An 18888-nucleotide genomic window follows, 5' to 3' on the forward strand; every position below is an offset into this window, starting at 1 on the left:
GCGTAAGCTTTTCAGGATCAAAGTGTTGCTGCTATCTCCTCTTTTCTGGTTCCAGAAAAATAGGTATGTCTCAGAACCTTGGAAAACATAGTCTTCAACCACCTGTCATATGTTGCTGAGTGTTTTTCTTTGATTAGTCTTAGAATTTTGTGCTGTTTCTAAATTTTTGGGTTTAACATTTTAAAATAAAATACTCCTTGGAGCACAACATGATTTTTTTTATTGATACAATTAACTTTATGCCCCCCATTGGAGTGTTAAGCTAATATTACAAACTATACAAGCTCCAAAGTGAATTTTCTCATTTCTTTTAATGAGATTTCCAGGAGATACAGAAATATCAGATATGCATATAGGGAGGAATATTGATTTACAAGATGCTGATGCAGTGGCATTGCATAAAAATGTATGCTGAGGCTTAATGCATTGCTATTCAAAATCGGTTGAGAAATACACAGAGGTTTTGAAATGGAGGCATGAGATATGTATTAAGCGGGAGCAGGACTGTCAACTGATTATCTAACAAAGGTTCTTGAAGTGTAGCCTTTGAGAGCTTCCTAGTTCCAAACAATTCAAATGCAAAGTCAATGAAATAATATGAAGTTACAAGTTCATTCTGTGGAGCTGCCGCAAGAGTACTGCGCTGTTGTGAATGGGATGGAAAATTCATTGCTGTATGAGAAGGTTAAGAAGCCCTTTAAATAGTCTTAAATAAGTCTCTCAGCAGAATGCAAAATTAAAATTACCAAAAGTGAAGTGTGTTCTGTGAGTAGTAGAACAGAGCCATAATATACCTGTGTGAATCTAGCATGTGGACATCTGTTTGGAGTATCCCATGAGCAGAGAAGGAATTTTGAAAAATCAAGTATTTCAGAGATTAGGGAGGAAGGCTCTTACTACTCTAGTCCTTTTTGCAAGTTGGGTAGCAGTAGATAATTAAAGATAGTCTGTGTAAGGTCCCCCATCCTAAAAAAAAAAGTAGTCACAGGAGCAAGACTGGACAAATACCATGTTCATGTGTAATGTTTACCTTTGTATGATATTTTACCATTCTTACTACAATATGTTAAAATAAAGATCCTAGCTTCACTTGAATACTTTTAAGGTACAGTAAAGAGAAGATTAAAGATAAAACCTTGCTTAAGCAGGTTTTATTTTTTAATTAAAAAAATGAACATTGAGTTGCATCTTTATGGAACTTGAGGGTGTGGCTGAATAGCACACACCTTACTTTTTCAGTTCGTAAGTGTTCAACTAATTTAATGCCCTTACATATATTTCTCATTGCTAGTAGGACATAAATGACAAATTTATTCTATAATGCCAGTAGTATTTCAGCTCAGGAGAACTCTTTTCTTTAAGCAGTCTTTAAAGACAAGTACTGCAAAAGGTGACCTGGTGCTAGTTTTAACATCTTAAGAGATGCATTTTCTGTAACCACAGTGACTTTACAATAGCTCCCCTTGATATTTCAGGGAATTTGAAATAGCATCTGTCTGAACAGAAGGATGAGAAATCCTGAAAAAGCTTCTGTTCCTACTCAGATTGAGACTAGATAGGATTAGATGTTTTTTGCACAAAAGGTGTGAAATAGGTGACGGGTAAGTCAAGATGCAGTAATGGTCATGGTGACCCTGATGTGATTCACTTTGTTATAAGTAGTTGGTACATGAAAATACTAACTTTAAAGGTGAATCAAAGCTGTGAATTGTAACAAGCCCTTAAGTTTTAACTTCAAAATGTTCAATTTCTGTAATTGTTTGAGTTGATACCCTCTTCCAATCTCCACAGACACAGATTTCACCTTTTCTGCAACAGATGTTTATGCCACTACTTCATGCTATTTTTGAAGTGTTGCTCCTTCCAGCAGAAGAAAATGACCAGTCTGCTGCTTTAGAAAAACAAATGTTACGGAGGAGTTACTTTGCTTTTCTACAGACAGTAACTGGCAGTGGAATGAGTGAAGTCATAGCTAATCAAGGTAAGTAGTTCAGTTTCTCAAAGAATACTTATCTAAGTTTTGTCTGCTAAAATCATTAGCCTAGTTCCTGTCAAGTACTATTACCTATGTTAAGGTAGAATGGACTAATGTAAATACAGTACTCAACTGTTGAGCAAGAATTTGTCTGTGAAGTCCAGCTATAATAGGCATATTCTTCCTTTTGATCTTCGCAGCTTAAATGTAATCACTGTGTCTATAAGGTCAAGAATGGTGTATCATAATACGTTCTCATGCATTATTGTATTTGATGGGTGAATCTGAGATCATACAATATATAACAATGTATAGCAATGCTCCAACTGTTGGACAAAACCACTCACAGCTGCCAGTATTCATTGTGGCCTTCATTTTCTGAAGGACACATCAGTAATTTCTGTTTCTTTTTGTTACTATTACTTGATCTTGGTATCTATAGTAGAAGGCACTATGGAATTTATATATGTAGTTACCACACTTTCCTCAACCTTAGGGGCCAAATACAAATTAGTGTGTTTTACAGGAGGAATTTGAAGTCAAATGTCCAGTTGCTTGATTCTTTAAGTAATTCTCTCGGTCTGTATTCCATCAAAATGGCTAGGGATTGAGAAGCTTTTAAGTGACTCATCTGGTAGGTGGAATTCCTTCCCCATCCTAAAATGAAGGTAATCCCTGTAGGAAAGGAAAGGGTGGCATTAAGTCATGAGAGCTTTCTTGTGATGGGCTGAGTTTTAAAGGAATCAAATAAACATAGATGCAACTCAAATTTTAAGTGTGATAAAATACCTTTCCATATATTGGAAGATAAGTAAACTATTTCAGTGCTGCTGAGTTTTAATTAACTCTAGCAGGGTTGGGTAGAGAGGAGAAAACTGGTATTTGCAGGCAGGTCAAAGTACCCCACTCACCTTTGTGTGTATTAAAGGCCAGAAGAGCAGTTAAAATCTCAAACTTAAACAAACAAAACAACCAAGAATTATAACCTAAATAAGAGTTGTCTTGCATCGTAGGGGAAACTTCCCAAAAATATTTGAGATTTGTGCAAAAAAGAGCTATTTTGAAGTTGAAGCATATCTTCCAGGTCAGTATTTATATAAAATAGTGTAAGAGTATAGAAACATTTTAGGCTGCAAGTTGAAATAAGCTCATTTTAATGTGTTTAAGGTGCAGAGAATGTGGAGCGTGTGTTGTTCACTGTGATTCAAGGAGCAGTGGATTACCCAGATCCTATTGCACAGAAGACTTGTTTTATTATTCTTTCTAAGTTGGTGGAGCTTTGGGGTAAGAATGTCTTTCCATAATTCCTTTGCAGCTGCTACTAACCATGAAGCAATAATAGAACATGGAATGGTTTTATTCTTTTCAGGAGGTAAAGATGGACCAGTAGGTTTTGCAGACTTTGTCTACAAGCACATTGTTCCTGCATGTTTCTTAGCACCTTTGAAGCAAACATTTGACTTGGCAGATGCCCAGACAGTACTGGTGTGTATTACGGACTCTTTTTTTTGCTTTTGTTCCTGTGGGGAGATTCAAGCTAAGAAACCTACAGTGGCCATGTATTATCAAAGATCATTGTCTCACAAATAACATCCTTTATGTTTTTTATTGAGATACCTGGATGATTAATTATTGAATATTGTGGTACTGTATTCTGCAGTTCACCTATGCTCAAAATCAAGCTAGAGGAATTGCAGATCTGAATATTTAACATTGACCTACATTACTTATTAACTAATGTTTAGTGAAAGTGAACACACACAGGTGGTTGTTCTTCAGTTCATTTTGGGTTCAGTTGTGGCAAATTCTTCTGGTTAAAGTGGAACAGAAATTGGAAGGTTGAGGCTCTGTTAGCATTGTGTGAGGGGAAGATGAGGGAATAATGGCATGAACTAGACGCTGTTTTGGACCTCATTAGGTTCTTTGGCTTTAAATACTTAACCAGTAGACTAATTGAACAGTCTAATGTTATGTATTACATTGCAGGCTTTATCAGAATGTGCAGTGACGTTAAAAACAATTCATCTCAAAAGGGTAAGCTTCATAATACTTTACAGGGAATAACTCTTGCAGGTTTCTTTCTAGTGCTTTTATCAGTTTCTAAAAATTAAATAGTTACTAGGGTGAATAACTACTCTTATATAAAATAATAGGATTACCATAATGCTGTGAGGTATACAGGATCCAGTAGTTCTACCTCTTGATAAATTACTGCAAAATATTGACTCTTAAGGAGAAAAATCTGCTCACTTGATTGTTACTGTATTTAGCTGATCAATTGCCATTCTTTCACTTTTCAGCGTAGTACTTAAACTGACATAAAAGAGCAATTAGAGTTGTCCTGTAGAGTATTTCTGTGAAAGCTAAAGGTATCTTTTGATGTGTAGGAGACTAGATTGAAAAACAATTATGGAAATAAAAGAATTTTGCATTGTCTAATGACTAAAACACTATAGCATATTTCCATTTTTAAGAGGAAACAAAACGGTTTCTATGTTCATGTTACTGTTTTCACCCTTTAACTTGCTGGCTAACTTTTCTGTCAAATGCAAGTAAAAGTCACAACTAAACAAAAATTGTAAGAAGTCATAAACTGGCAGAGAAGAGATTGTGTTTTAACTGAGGAGAGCTGCTGAGTTTGTTCCTTTTTCCCCAAAAGCAGTGAAGAGAGAAATCTGTAGGAAATCAAGCTTTGATAAATGAAACAACTTCCTGTTACAAATACTGTTTCTTTTAACACTACCGATACAAATACAGGAAAAAGAAATCTCTTCCCCTCATGTGAACTGTATACCATGTTATAGTTCTAGGGTAACTTAAGTGTGAACCAATAAAGTTGATTCACTTTCTCCTGGTAGATGTATTGGGTCATGTTTGTATACTGCCGGTGTACAGTAGTCCCTCTTGTGATGAGTGTTATCTGATAAATGCAGATAAAGAAAACAAGCTAATGTGTTAACCAAAACAGACCTGTCTGCTCCTCTCAAAGGTTTGGAAGTTCCATTTTTTTAGTGTTTAGTCCACTGCAAATTACATAGTCAAAGTTACAAGAAGAGAAACACTATGATTGGGGGTACTTGGCTACTAAATTTTGCAATGGGAGTAGTATGGCAGATACTAATTGCCAAATTTTTATTTCTTTTTCTTTCATATGTCAGTGAAATTAGGGCCAACTTCTTACTTAAGTGACTTTTATAGTTGACATGTCACAAACTGACTGGCTGTATTGTAATTCTTAGTTTAGTGCAATTTTCAGTGCATTCCTCTGCTATGTAACAAAAGATACCACACTGCAGTAGAATCCTTAATGCCAACGCTGAGAAATCTTTTTATTTGCTGACAGCTGAGAATAACATGAACATTTGGTATTTGATATGCATAACTTCTCTATGAAATAGTCATGTAGATCACCTGTTTTCAAACTCTTCTGTATCATACAGTATAGGGCTATGACTTCCCATTTGTATGAAAATACACTTGAACAAATTGTGTACTGCTTTCCTTTAGGGTCCTGAGTGCATTCAGTATCTTCAGCAAGAGTATTTGCCTTCTTTGCAAGTAGCTCCTGAGATAATTCAGGTAGGAATTCCTAAAAGAACATTTGGAAAACTTAACCATCATAATTGTTAAATGGGAACAAAATGAGTACTGACAAAGTTAAGCTCCTACCATCCCTCAGTAAAACTTATTCTGATATTGCATATTGGAATAGGATTAATTTAGCATAAGGATTAAAGTTACTGCGAGAGTACCTTGCAGTGCATGTGACTGTCGAAGCCATCTTCCTACTTTAAATCATATTTTAACTTGAGGAAAAAGTACAGAGTAAGAATTCAAAAGTAAGATGAAAAATGTTGAATGTACAGAAAGCGTGATGATAAAGGCTGTATTCAACACTACAGAAATGTAAGCCACAGAACTGGTTCTACTGTCAAAAATGATGTACAACATTGCATGGGGTTTTCGGTGCTTGCATTGGAGTGGTGTAAGAGGGTTCTCAAAAATGAAACTTTACACCTGACCACTGTCTCAACATTAAGCATTGCTAGCCATATGGTAAGCATTGCCATGAAGAAATTCTTGGATGAACACTGACAACTTTAATTGCAACCAATTTGAATACTATAGTAATCAGGTTTGCTGCATCGGGAGACAATTATACTCATTGTAAGACTTAAACTGTAGAACTTTTAAGTGAAGTTAAATATATGTAAGGATTGAGTATTACCTTTTGCTGGTGCCCCAGTGTTTTCTGATCTAAGATTATAACTTTTTCAAGTGAGGCATGTTCTGCTGTAATCTAGAGTCACTTAGTGTGCACATAATATTTTGTAAGTATAAATGTTCCTCTGAAGTATTCATTTCAAAGCCACCAAAAGTTACTGGAAAAGTTAAAGGCTTAGAACCTCCTTGATCGCAGTCCTTGTAGATAGTCCTGGTTTTGTTTATTCAGCTAAAAGTGAATGTGATAGCCTGTATTTGAAAATTCAGCTTTTTCACCCCAGAATGCACCTGCCCTGTCATAGCTTATTACAAATTTTTTATCTATAACATGCTTTTCTTTGGTTGCACATTAGGGAAAATACAAACAAGTATCAGTAGCTTTATATATAAGGTATTCTGTATGCTCCTAACATATCTCAGGTTGTCTTGTTGCTTCATTTAGTTATTTAGTATTTCTCTATTCTCTCTTACAGGAATTCTGTCAAGCACTTCAGCAGCCTGATGCTAAAGTTTTTAAAAATTACTTAAAGGTAAAGATTTTTTTTTTCCTTTACATAGCTTTTAGTTTCATTTGAACTTTGTCACACATTTCAGTTGTGGTAGTGACTTGAAGTAAAATTCAAATATTGAATTATTTAATAGCTTTTAGCTATAGGGAATCTCCAAGTAGTAAAAGCCGTTATCTGGAAAGTAGGAACCAACAACAACAAACGGACATCTGTAGAATTGTTACTTACCCTCAGCAGCTTGCCATCTCCTCAATGGCTTGATATTCCTGTGGATTATGTTTAATAGTTGCAATAGCAAAAAAGTGATGCTATAATGGTAGAGAATGTGTCAGAATACTTCATTTTTGAGGGTGTGAGTGTAGACAAATAGCACACAGAATCATCTAGGTTGGAAAAGACCTTGAAGATCATCTAGTCCAACCATTTACCTCACACTGACAGTTCCCAACTACACCATATCCCTCAGCGCTATGTTGACCCAACTCTTAAACACCTCCAGGGATGGGGACTCCACCACTGCCCTGGGCAGTCCATTCCAATACCAAACAACCCATTCGGTAAAGAAATACTTCCTAATATCCAGTCTAAACCTTCCCTGGTGCAACTTGAGGCCATTCCCTCTTGTCCTATTGCTCGTTACTTTGTTAGAGACTCATCCCGAGTTCTCTGCAACCTCCTTTCAGGTAGTTGTAGAGGGTGATGAGGTCTCTCCTCAGCCTCCTCTTCTCTAGACTAAACCACCCCTGTTCCCTCAGCTGCCTCTCATAAGATCTGTGCTCCAGACCTTTCACCAGCTTCATTGCCCTTCTTTGGACATGCTTGAGTCATTCAATGTCCTTTTTGTAGTGAGGGTCCCAAAACTGAGCACAAGTCACATCCTTGAACCTAGTGTGTTAACCAGTATGTTAAACAAGAAAATGAGCTCTGTCAAACTGATACTCGTACGCCTCAACCATTGCATGTCTTAGATTTCCTTTGTCTTAAAATGGTGTTTTCAATAAATTTTTAACAGGTATTCTTCCAGAGAGCGAAGCCCTGAGGAAAGTACTGGAATCTCATATACCTGTTTCCATAATCCAGAACTCTGGTTGTTAATTTATAAAAATGCTAACTCTTGTGCCATTCAAACTGGTTTTGTTTTTAAGGAATGTTGCTTTGTGCTCACATCAGTATGTATTTTAGCCTTTTGCAAAAAAAGAAATGCAAATCCCCCATCTATGTCTCAAACATGAAGGTATGTGACAACATGAAAAATGATCTGTATACCTACAGAACCTTTTATTATGTATAGGATGATTTAAGCTTATGCTGTAACACATACAGCAATGAAATTACACTTATTTTTGAAATTAAATGTAAAAAACCCTTCAGACCATAGCAATGGTTATTAAAATGTGTACATTTTTGATACTGAGTAAAATGTTTTCATAAGACATAAAATTCATTTGTTCATGTATGGTGACATGAAAATAAAACAATCAAAGTCATTCTTGTAGATAGTCATTTCATTGAAGTTGTCTTAATAATAAAATATATATATATACCTCCTCTAAAACAGATTGGTTTAATAAATGATTTCATTTAAAAGTAATATTCGGTTCTATCTTTTTTTATTAAAAAATAAAATTTTATCCAGTGAAATGTTAAGTCTCTTAGATTCATTTTGGTTGAATCTTTAGAAGCTACAGCATTCTTTAAGCTTTTGGCTGTTACATTTGAGTAGAACCTGGCAATTTTTCTGATGCTTTATAATATATTATTTAATTTAATTATATTAAATATAATTAATATATTTAAATTAATAAATTTAAATTAAAATATTTAAATTAATAAATATTTAATTTAATTATATTAAAATATAATAAATTGTATTGCAGTCTTGCATGTGGAAGACGCTGACAGAAGAAAGAGTTGCATTCACTTCAATATTTCAGTAGGATCAATGGTCTATACAGAGATTTTAGTAGAGTGTTGCTACTTCTGTCCCAAAATGTATTGGTTGGCTGGTTTGTTTCTTTGCTTTTTTTTAATTCTATGACATTACAGTTTTGCCTTCTGAAGTAAGAGGAGTATTGCTGCTTTCAGTGTTGTGTAAAAGTAGGAAAAAAGCCTACACTTATTAATCCTGTTAGTATGACTGTGCCATTTGTCTCCCAGAGCATGGTTTAGCTATTACCAAATTATACCCTCATGAGAAAAGTCTTTAAACTGGCCACTGCCAAAGAGACTGCCCTCCTTCCTCATCCCTCCCATCCTCCTGTAGTTTCCTCTGTGCCAAATCTGGTGTTTATCTAACCCTGTAATGAGCTATTCAGGAAGTGGAAGTGGCAGAAACTTCCTCCTCAAAGCACATTGCTGGCTATGGTGGTGTTGAGTAAGAACAGATATAAAGCAGAGTGCACAGAGTGTAGGAGTGAGCTGTGCATGGCAGCCATCAGCCTGGCTGTATTGTTAACTCTGTACCCTGCCCCTTCCCTCCCTGGCTGAAAGAGTATCCTGTAGGATCAATGGTTAGGTAGTCTGGGTCTCTAGAGAAACTAATTTGGTTCAGCCTGAAGAACTGAAAAAGAATTGTTCACTTATCTATACTTTGATCCTGTTGAATCAGCATAGTATACTGTCGCGGATTATGCGAGGTTGAGCTGTAAAACAGGATCTGAGGGTTGGTTTCTGTATCTCTAGATAAACATGTAAACACTGATTCTGGCTACTAGCAGGTTATTTTTTCTGCAGTTTCCTTCAGCAGTGCAGAGGCAGCAGCTTTGCAGCTGTTGTATTGCAGTTGGGTTATGTGGGTATGCAGCGCCTAGTAACTATCTTTGCAAAGAATTGAGGTTTAGAAAGGCAATTGATGAGTTTCTACATCCTTACTTTGAAGAGATGGGATTTCTGCTTTATGCCTTTTTTTAATCTGGACTGGAAAAGAAGTACACTTTACTTACCTCTAAAGAGAAATCTGGTGGTGCAACACGTATTCAGGAGTGTGAACTAGACTCTCTGGGCAGCGTTTAGATGCTTTGAACATATTATGAAAACTACTTGTGGGGTAGAACAGAAGGAAAAAGAGATAGATGAGAACACTCCACTGAGATTAGGTTGACATTCACATGTTTTTCTTCAGATCATGGATGATCTTCTGATTTAAAGGCTGCACCAAACACAAGCACCTGCAGCTCTCTCCTGTGACTTGCCGTCTGCTGTGAACCTGCATTGGTCAAAATGCCCATCTAGACTGAAGATACATAAAGTATCATCACGCTAGTAGCTCCTTTTGTGCACAATTTCTTCTTGCAAAGTGTGTTTAAGTAGCAAACAGAGCTGCAAGTCTTTAACTGAAGATACAAGGCATCCTTTGCAGAGAGATAGTATTTTTTTATTTACAAGCTGCTGTAATTACTAAAGACAGACAAGCTTTCAGACCTGCAAGCACCTTTCTGGGTGTGAAGTAGAGGCAATGAATTTCATGCAAGATGAGGTCAGGGACAATTTTTCTCAGGGAATGGCTTATTGATGCGGGTAAGATTATTTTAGCAAGTAGTTGCTGTCCGGAGAGGCAATCTGCCCTTTTTCCCCTCTTGTCAGCATTGGCACTTGTTTGATTCCATAACAAGACAATTTATGGTAGAAAACTAATCCTGCAAAATAACTATTCGAAGTTTTCAAAAACTTCAAAACTATTAAAAAATAAACTCAAAGCAATTTAGAAAGCTACTCACCCTTTCAGGGAGACACAGTTTTCCAGCTGGAACTCTCTCACTGTGGGGTGAGACAAGTGCTGCTGCAGATTCAAGGAAAGCAGCTGTAGTGTGTGGGTAGGGGTGGAGGAGGCAGCAAGCCCCTTTCAGCACCAGCTGGCTACTGGGCCCATTTAGTTGTAGCATCACTCCATAGCCATGCAACATTGAAGTCACTGAACTTTAATTGTGCTGTTTCAGTAAGTTAAGCCAACATAAAACCAAAGAAAGGAGAGTGAAGGAAAACAGCAAACAGGTTTTAACTGATTAAGTACACTGAAACTGTTGTGGAGGACCAGCACAAGTGAAAGAATGCAACTTAGTGGTAGTGGGGACAAGAACAATGATAGAAGTTGGATGGGGCAGCCAGAAATAGGGAGTATCTCCCTGTGAAACACCTTGGTAGTGGCAAAAGGTGGCACATTATTAAAATACAGGATGTGCTGGAAAATGTATTTCTGCCAAGGTCAAGATTGATACAGTTCCTGGTGATAACAGAAGTGGGGAGTCAGAGGTAGAGTAATTGTTCAGTGAGAAATGTTTTCTTACTCTTCAGCAGATCTTTCTGTTCTCCACTGGTTGCTCACATTCATTCTGACAGATGCACGGCTGGTTGTATTCATCCACGGTTTGTCCCGGGATGTTGCATTTGGTGTTTCCAATTTTCTATGAGGTAGGTACCTACAGGTTATGTGAATTACTCATGTTACACAGGCACACAGCAGGATAATGCCCTGGTGATTGTGAAGGTTGCTTGGCAATTGGGTTTTGCCTTTGTTGCTCTAGCATGAGGGCTTTTCCCTCTCACATTCTCTTTCTCTGTTCTTCCTTCATGTGTTAGTTGTTCACCATACATATCCCAGGCATTTCAGAAAAGTGGGAGATACTAGGCTGCAGAACAAGATTTTTTTAATCTAATAATGTTTTCTTACTATTAACACTAGCCACTATTCCACTGAAATCTTCTAGATGGCTCTGTAACTGTGGGACAAGAGGAAGAGTATAACTTGTGGGTGACTTTTGGACTAAGGTTTGCTTAGGAGCATTAATCTGTACATGTTGTGAACAACTTTGGAATGAGTTCTCTGATGGCAAGCTGCAAACAAGGCAAAGCTAGTAAGAGCTGTCCTACGTCACAGAATTGCTTCCCTCTGCAAACTACAGAAGAAGAGAAAATGGCTTAAATAACATGGAAATATGAAAGGCAGTTCCAGCTGAAGGGAAGTTGGCTGCTGAATAGGCTTGCTTATCCTGGTTCAGCTGTGATCATAGAATCATAGAATGGTTTGGGTTGGAAGGGAACTAGATGATATTTAAGGTCCCTTCCAACCCCCCTGCCATGGGCAGGGACACTTTCCACTAGACCAGTTGCTCAAAGGTCCGTCCAACCTGGCCTTGAATGCTTCCAGGGAGGGGGCATCCACAGCTTCTCTGGGCAACCTGTTCCAGTGTCTCACCATCCTCTTCCTTATATCTAATCTAAATCTACCCTCTTTCAGTTTAAAGCCATTACCCCTTGTCTTACTCCTACATGCCCTTGTAAAAAGTCCCTCTCAGGCTTGCTTATAGACTCCATTTAGGTAATGAAAGGCTGCTATAAGGTCTCCCCAGAGCCTTCTCTTCTCTAGGCTGGACCCCAACTCTCTCAGCCTGTCCTCATAAGGGAGGTGCTCCAGCCCCCTGATCATCTTCGTGGCCTCCTCTGGACCCTCTCGAGCAGGTCCATGTCTTTCTTATGTTGGAGGCCCCAGAGCTGGACACAGCACTGCAGGTGGGGTCTCACAACAGCAGAGTAGAAGGGGAGAATCACGTTCCTCAACCTGCTGGCCACACTTCTCTTGATGCAGCCCAATATACAGTTGGCTTTCTGGGCTGTGAGCGCACATTGATGGCTCATAAGTCAGTTTTTCATCCACCGATACCCCCAAGTCCTTCTCCACAGGGCTGCTCTCAATCCACTCTTCGCCCAGCCTGTATTTGTGCTTGGGATTGCCCCGACCCATGTGCAGGACCTTGCACTTGGCCGTGTTGAACTTCATGAGGTTTGCACAATCCCACCTCTCAAGCCTGTCAGGGTCCCTGTGGATGGCATCCCTGCCCTCCAGTGTGTTGACCACACCACACAGCTTGGTGTCGTCGGCAAACTTGCTGAGGGTGCACTCAATCCCACTGTCCATGTTGTCAACAAAGATGTTAAATAGCGCCAGTCCCAACACCAACCCCTGAGGAACACCACTTGTCCCTGCTCTCCACTTGGACATTGAGCTGTTGACCGCAACTCTTTGAGTGGAACCATCCAGCCAGTTCCTTACCCACCGAGTGGTCCATCCATCGAATCCATGTCTCTCCAATTCAGAGACAAGGATATTGTGTGGCACAGTGTAAGTGCTTTGCACACGCCCAGGTAGATGATGTCAGTTGCTCTTCCCTTACCCACCAACGCTGTGACCCCATCATAGGCCACCAAATTCATCAGGCACAATTTGCCCTTAGCGAAGCCATGTTGGCTGTCACCAATCACCTCCTTAGTTTCCATGTGCTCTAGCAGAGTTTCCAGGAGGATCTGCTCCATGATCTTGCTGAACACAGAGGTGAGACTGATGGGCCTGTAGTTCCCTGGGTCTTCCTTTTTTCTGTTTTTAAGAATGGGGGTTATGTTATCCCTTTTTCCAGTCAGCAGGAACTTCAGACTGCCACAACTCCTCAAATATGATGGATAGTGGCTTAGCCACTTCATCCGCCAGTTCCCCTAGGACCTGTGGGTGCATCTCATCAGGTCCCGTGGACTTGTCCACCTTCAGGTTCCTTAGATGGTCTTGAACCTGATCTTCTCCTACAGTGGGCAAATGCCTCCTAAATATTTAAATCAAATATAGAAAGGAATTTGACTATAAGAATAAATGGTTCAAAAGCTTTGGTTTTCTTTAGAAAATTTGTTAATGAAAAACAATGTTTAACTTGCTTAGGAGTTTCTAGAATTACTGTTCCCACCTGACTTACTGGTAAAGTTAGTGGTTGTCCTTTTGGTAAGGTTGGTGAGATGCAATTTCTCACTCAAAATTTTTAAAAATCAAATAATTCAGTCATATGTTTTTTCTTGGCAAGTATCTACTGTGTTTGATTTCCAGTCTCCCCTGTTCTTATCTCATTGTTGCTAGGTTGCACAGAGGGTCCCAAGAAAAAGATTAGAAGAAGATACTGTATTTTGCTTGTTTTAATGCTCTCAGCTCTGTTTGACTATGCTCAGTTTGACTTTTTTTCCATAGCATCTTTTTCTTTTTTGAGTTCTGGCATTCACAGCTACATGTGTAAGAGGACTGTATGCAACATGCCAGCTTTAGCTGCAATTCCTATAGCTATATTGTTTGGACAATGAGATGTAATAATACAGAGCTACAGACTGCTGAATTTGTGAATGTGAGTGAGAATCCTCACAAGAGATGTGAGGAGTACCAAAAGTTTTACTAATACACTGAAAAGAAGTGGAAGGAAGCAAACTAAAAATTTCTAGAGCGAAACAGTTATGACACTTTCCTTTTTGGTTTTCCCATTCTTATACTCAACATACCATTTTCCCGAGATTCATACTGTGAAACATTTAAAGGCTAGCTAGGCTCTTCTTTGCATAAGAATCACTGATTATGTTACAAATATACCCTAAAAAAATGGACAATTTGAATCACGCAAACCATATGAATCATCTTCATTGATTCAAGACCTAGGGAAAGCACACAGGCTGGTGACTGCAGTGAGAGCAGTTGGTGGCCAGCCCCAGGGGCAGGGTGACATTGGAGGTCAGATACTCTAGGTCTTAAGCGAACAAAGTCCTGGGGAACTTGGTCTGAAGTCAGCGCTGACCCTGCTTTGAGCAGGTGATTGGACCAGAGACCTCCCAAAGTCCCGTCCAGCCTGAATGAGACTATAGTTTAAAATGGCCAGTTCCAAAAAAGCATCAACATACTGAGCCAACAGCTTGGTTTTATTCAGAAGTGGAAGGAAGTACACATTCAAGATACAGAAAAAAGTTCACTGGCATTTTCCCAATTTTGAGAAGGCTTTTGCCAAAATCCGTATGAACTATCTGATGAATATTTCTGAAGACGACAAAACTGACTCGTGGGTGTCCATCCACCTGATGAAAAAAAAAAAAGACTTGCAAAGCTAGGTACAGAGCAGAGGGTAGCAAAAATAAACTGTGTAACTTCTGAGGAGCACTGCAGCATTTTGAAAGATGCAAGGACAGAACACAGGCGGGGAACATATATAAATATAATGCAGAAGCATCACAAAATAAAGTTCTGACACCAACAAATGGGGAATACAAATTAAGTCTTTATATTAACAGCAAAAAATGTATCAAATTATCAGTTTCACTAAGCAGAATTTTGGTACAAGCTTAGTGCCCTGTAACAAGCTGAACCAGCGGAAGTTTAGACTTGTGATAAAGCTTGAAAAAGGTAAGATAATAACAATAAACAAAGTCTGTAAACAAAAGGTTGCCCTCTTTATGTGCCGGTTCCTCGAAAGATTTGGGAAGATGGTAATTCCGAACAGGAAATGCAGAGGGTCAAAAAAAGGAGAGTCTTGGCGGGGGGGAATTATTCTGGCTATTTTCTCAGTACAATTATGTTTAAATTACATTATGCATAAATTATAAAGTTATCGGTATTTTTTCTTATACAAGCTACACAGACCGTTTATTGAAACAGCAGTATTACTGCACAAAAAAAAAAAAAGAGCAAAAGATAAATCAGCAAGGAATTTTGCTTTAAAACATTTAATTAAAAAATAAGCGAGAACATGAATGTATGAAAAATACCAAGACTTTGTGAGGTTTAAAAAGTGTGAAACTGAGAGAAATTACACGGGGTGGGGAAATATTTATCCTGGATATCCCTTGAAAAAGCAGTCAGTGAGGTGAGTTCACACAGAGAAGTCTACTGCCGAGGAGGACCGGCAGCCCTGCCTCAGGGTTGCCGAAAATCGTAACCAAGAAAACTCTCCAAACCAAACGATAGTTTAGAAAGCCGACACTGGTGTATTGCAGCGCTGGGTGCAGGGGGGATTCCTCCTCCTAACACGCACACCGAGGAAAAAAGCACACATTATATACATTCCAAAAATGAGTATTTATATAATTTCCGAGAAGTACCCGCTTATTTCCAGGGAGTCTAATGCGTATGTTAAGTACCTGCCTATTTCCAGGAAATCTAATGCCTATATTACTGCATTGCGAGGCTGCCTCCGCGCACGGACTTGCTGCTCCTGCCTGTACCACGCTGAGCCGGGGAGGGGCCGCTCTTTGGCCCGGAGCCTTGCTTACCTTGTCTGTACGGAGCTTGTACAAAGGGGCCCGTTACTGGTGTATTAACGACATTGTTTAAGCCTTTGGTGTTATCAGGAGGGGAGCGAAGAAACGAAACCACCGCCGGAGCGGTTACGCAGCAAAAAAGGAAATCCTCACCGGAACCGATCCGAGCTCGTTTTGAACATCACGCCAGCTAAAATACCCTGAGTGACCATTCCCAAAGGAACATCCTACTTCCACTTCACGACGTTTCCCAGATGCTTCCCTGTTTCGCGGCCCCTCGCCTCAGGGGCCGCCGCCGCTCCCTCACCCCCCACAGAGTGGGCGGCAGCGACTCCCGTCCGCCCGCCCCTCACCCCTCAGCCTCCTACCGACCACCTCCGGGCGGGGGCGGGCGGGCGGTGCCGGCGGCCGAGGCGGTGCTTCTGCCGCCCCGCCTCCCCAGCGCCGCGGCAGGAAGCCGGAAGCGTCGGGGGCGCTGGGCAGGCAGGGCGAGAGGCTGCTCGGTGCGTGGGGCTGGGGTCGGGGGGCGGGGAGGGGCGGGGCGGGGGGCCGCTGTGTCCAGCTGAGCTGAGGTGGGTGTTGGCGTTGGCGGCGCCGCCGCGGAGGAAGTCGTTTTCTCTTCGCGCCGCCGCCGGAGCGAGGTGGTTTCGGTTTCCCGGGGCAGCGGTGGGGCCTTACCGGGAGCTGCCGACTCCCGAGGAGGGTGGCGGGCGGCGGAGCCTCCCCGAGGCAGCAGCGGGCCTGGCTGTGCCGGCCGCTCCGCGGAGCGGCCCCCGGCCGGGGCTGGGTGAGGCGGTGGCCGGCCTGCGGCCTCTGCGGGGTGCCCGGGGCTCGCCCCTTGCCCCGCTCTCGATGACTTTTATCCCCGTGATTGTCGCAGGCCGCTGTTGATACGACCCGTCAAAATTACTTTAGTAATTGGAAGGGGGGAAAAAAAAAAAAAAGCCAAGCGAAGCGTGTGTTTGCCAGTGGTTTGTATAAGGCTTTCCTCAGGTAGTGGCATCACCTTCGTGGTTCTAGAAGTTGTTAAAGTTTTACCTCTGGGAGGATGTCCTGTTGTGGAGATGAGCTCCGGCACAGTGCCCTCCCAGCGTGGGGCTGGCGGGGCCGCTCAGGCAAGGCTGTGGCCCTCCACAGCTTCCCAGGAGCTGCCGTCCCTAACAGGGGCCGAGTCCACTTGCCCCCTTACGGACTGGAAACGCCACGAGCGGTGGTGATGAGCAGCTCTGGAGCCAGGCTTGCCCTTTGTTTTGTGGGCCTTTGGGAGCGTGTTCTGCTTTGTATGGGTTCAGGCAAGCACCTTGTGTGGCCCAGGGCTGGGTATTTTGGTAATTCTGATACTGGCTGTTGGACTGGAAGCTCGTGGAAGGAGGTTAGATGAAGAAAGCAGGAGTAGGAAGCAGGGATTTTGGGGGGAGGAACTTATTTTCTAAGCATTAAAAGAGGGCATACAGAAAAATGTAAAACCTTCTTGTTTACCAGACTGTCTAATGCTAATGTAGCATTTATTTGGAACCTCAGCACCTTGCCTGTCGGCTTTGGTGGTATATAGGATCTTGGCTGTAGACAGAAAGAGCCTTCACTTTAACTTCATCATCTGTCCCTACTTGCTTGGTGAGCTTGTACACTGCAGCTGTTGAAAGGGGAAGTACCCGCTTTGTGTGCATATTCCACGTGCCTGAGGTAACAGCAAACTTTGTATTAGAAGCAGACAGTGCTTCTGCTTCAAAGCATTGGGAGTTTAAAAAATAAATCACATTAGCAATGCAGTCTTTTTCTATTACAGTCCTCCCTGCTGACAAGCAAGTAGCAGCATCACCAGAAGCAGAAAACATTTTTAAAAACCCACTGAAAAGCAGCCTCCAAACCCTTGAGATGCTCATGAGTCATGGGGGACAATAAATCAAATTGCTGGTAGGAGAGATACCTTTAGATACACATGAGGAACTTCATGCTTGTCTGGTATCTGACTTAATGACCATAAATGAGATGTGACGAAATAGAAAGTTCAGCATTAAATCTAGTGACAGGACCAATTGTACAGTTAGAGAAACATATTTTTTTAATATGAAACTCTTAGTGAATTGATTTAGGAAGGTAATGGAAGATATAAAAAGAAAACTTGGCATGGTGAGTGTTTAGCAAAGATCAGTTCTGAATCAGTCTAACAAAGGGAAGGTATTAGAGGAGGTCTAACATATATAAATTATTGAATCAAATTATAATCTGAAGATTAAAATTAAAGGTGAATGAGACTTTATGCCTTAAAAGTGGCCTCTGCTGGGGTATATATTTTGTTATTGTTATAAAAATACTATTTTGACAAAAAAAGGTGTAATAGTGCCACACTGACTTTAGTTTGGTGCTGGGTATGTACCCTGGGATTAATACTGGCATAGTTATATCTGTAGTTTTACAAGTGAAAAAACCCAGACCTTGAGAACACATTAGTGACTTGTTGGGGGTTTTTTTAAATCCATTGAATGATATTCAAGCTCATCTGTCAAAGACTTTTCTTTTGGTTTGTTTCCACCCACTGACCTTCATGCAAATTTAATTAGAAAGTGAGAAGGTAAAGGAAGAGAGATGATCTCATATATAAGCTACCTCATCTTTATCACTTCAGGCAACATAATAATTCAGTCTCTAATAGGCTGCTAAAATTTTTAGTATTTGAATAGACATCAGAGAAGAAACTCCATGTTTACTTAATCCTTCTGCACTCTTGCTGTCTGCTTAGAAAGGATTCATCATGTTTCTGTGTCTTGGTATGAGTCTAATGAATGTTGCTTTGAAATAAATTACAAAATACATGTTTACTGGTAATGTGCCAGCTGGCGTGTTACAAGCAGGATTTGAATTATGAGGAATTTTTTAATTTGGAAGTTTTACAAATGGTTTGTGGAGTGAGCTATGCATTACTTCCGTACAGACTTCTTCCTTACCTTCTGTGTCTGCATCATAGATAGCTCTTGGGCATCTACAAAATGCTGGGAGAAGTTATCTTACTCTACTGCTGCAAATTGTCTTGTCAGAGTTAGGTGAGAATTGTAAGGGTTTGAGGTGTGCTGGTGGGTTTTTTTAGTTCAGATTTGAGATAAAACCTTTCTTCCCTTCTCTCACTATTAAGAATTT

General features: G+C 40.3%; 2 protein-coding genes across 5 annotated transcripts in view; both read left to right on the forward strand.

Moving 5' to 3' along the window:
- The window catches only part of XPOT (exportin for tRNA), a 29636-nt gene extending 21441 nt beyond the window's left edge, over positions 1-8195 (forward strand). For all 3 annotated transcript variants that reach the window (XM_074870487.1, XM_074870485.1, XM_074870486.1), the window contains 7 exons: positions 1792-1981; positions 3143-3259; positions 3345-3460; positions 3962-4009; positions 5483-5554; positions 6673-6729; positions 7721-8195. In XM_074870487.1, coding sequence (XP_074726588.1) covers positions 1792-1981; positions 3143-3259; positions 3345-3460; positions 3962-4009; positions 5483-5554; positions 6673-6729; positions 7721-7747 — 627 coding nt within the window. In that variant the 3' untranslated portion in view covers positions 7748-8195. The remainder of the gene's footprint in view (positions 1-1791; positions 1982-3142; positions 3260-3344; positions 3461-3961; positions 4010-5482; positions 5555-6672; positions 6730-7720) is intronic.
- Positions 8196-16177: 7982 nt separating this feature from the next.
- TBK1 (TANK binding kinase 1) overlaps positions 16178-18888 on the forward strand; it is a 29299-nt gene continuing 26588 nt past the window's right edge. For both annotated transcript variants that reach the window (XM_074870488.1, XM_074870489.1), the window contains exon 1: positions 16178-16256. The gene's annotated coding sequence lies outside the window, so the exon portion shown is untranslated. The remainder of the gene's footprint in view (positions 16257-18888) is intronic.

This window comes from Strix uralensis, chromosome 5, assembly GCF_047716275.1.
Source record: "Strix uralensis isolate ZFMK-TIS-50842 chromosome 5, bStrUra1, whole genome shotgun sequence".
Lineage (NCBI taxonomy): Eukaryota > Metazoa > Chordata > Aves > Strigiformes > Strigidae > Strix > Strix uralensis.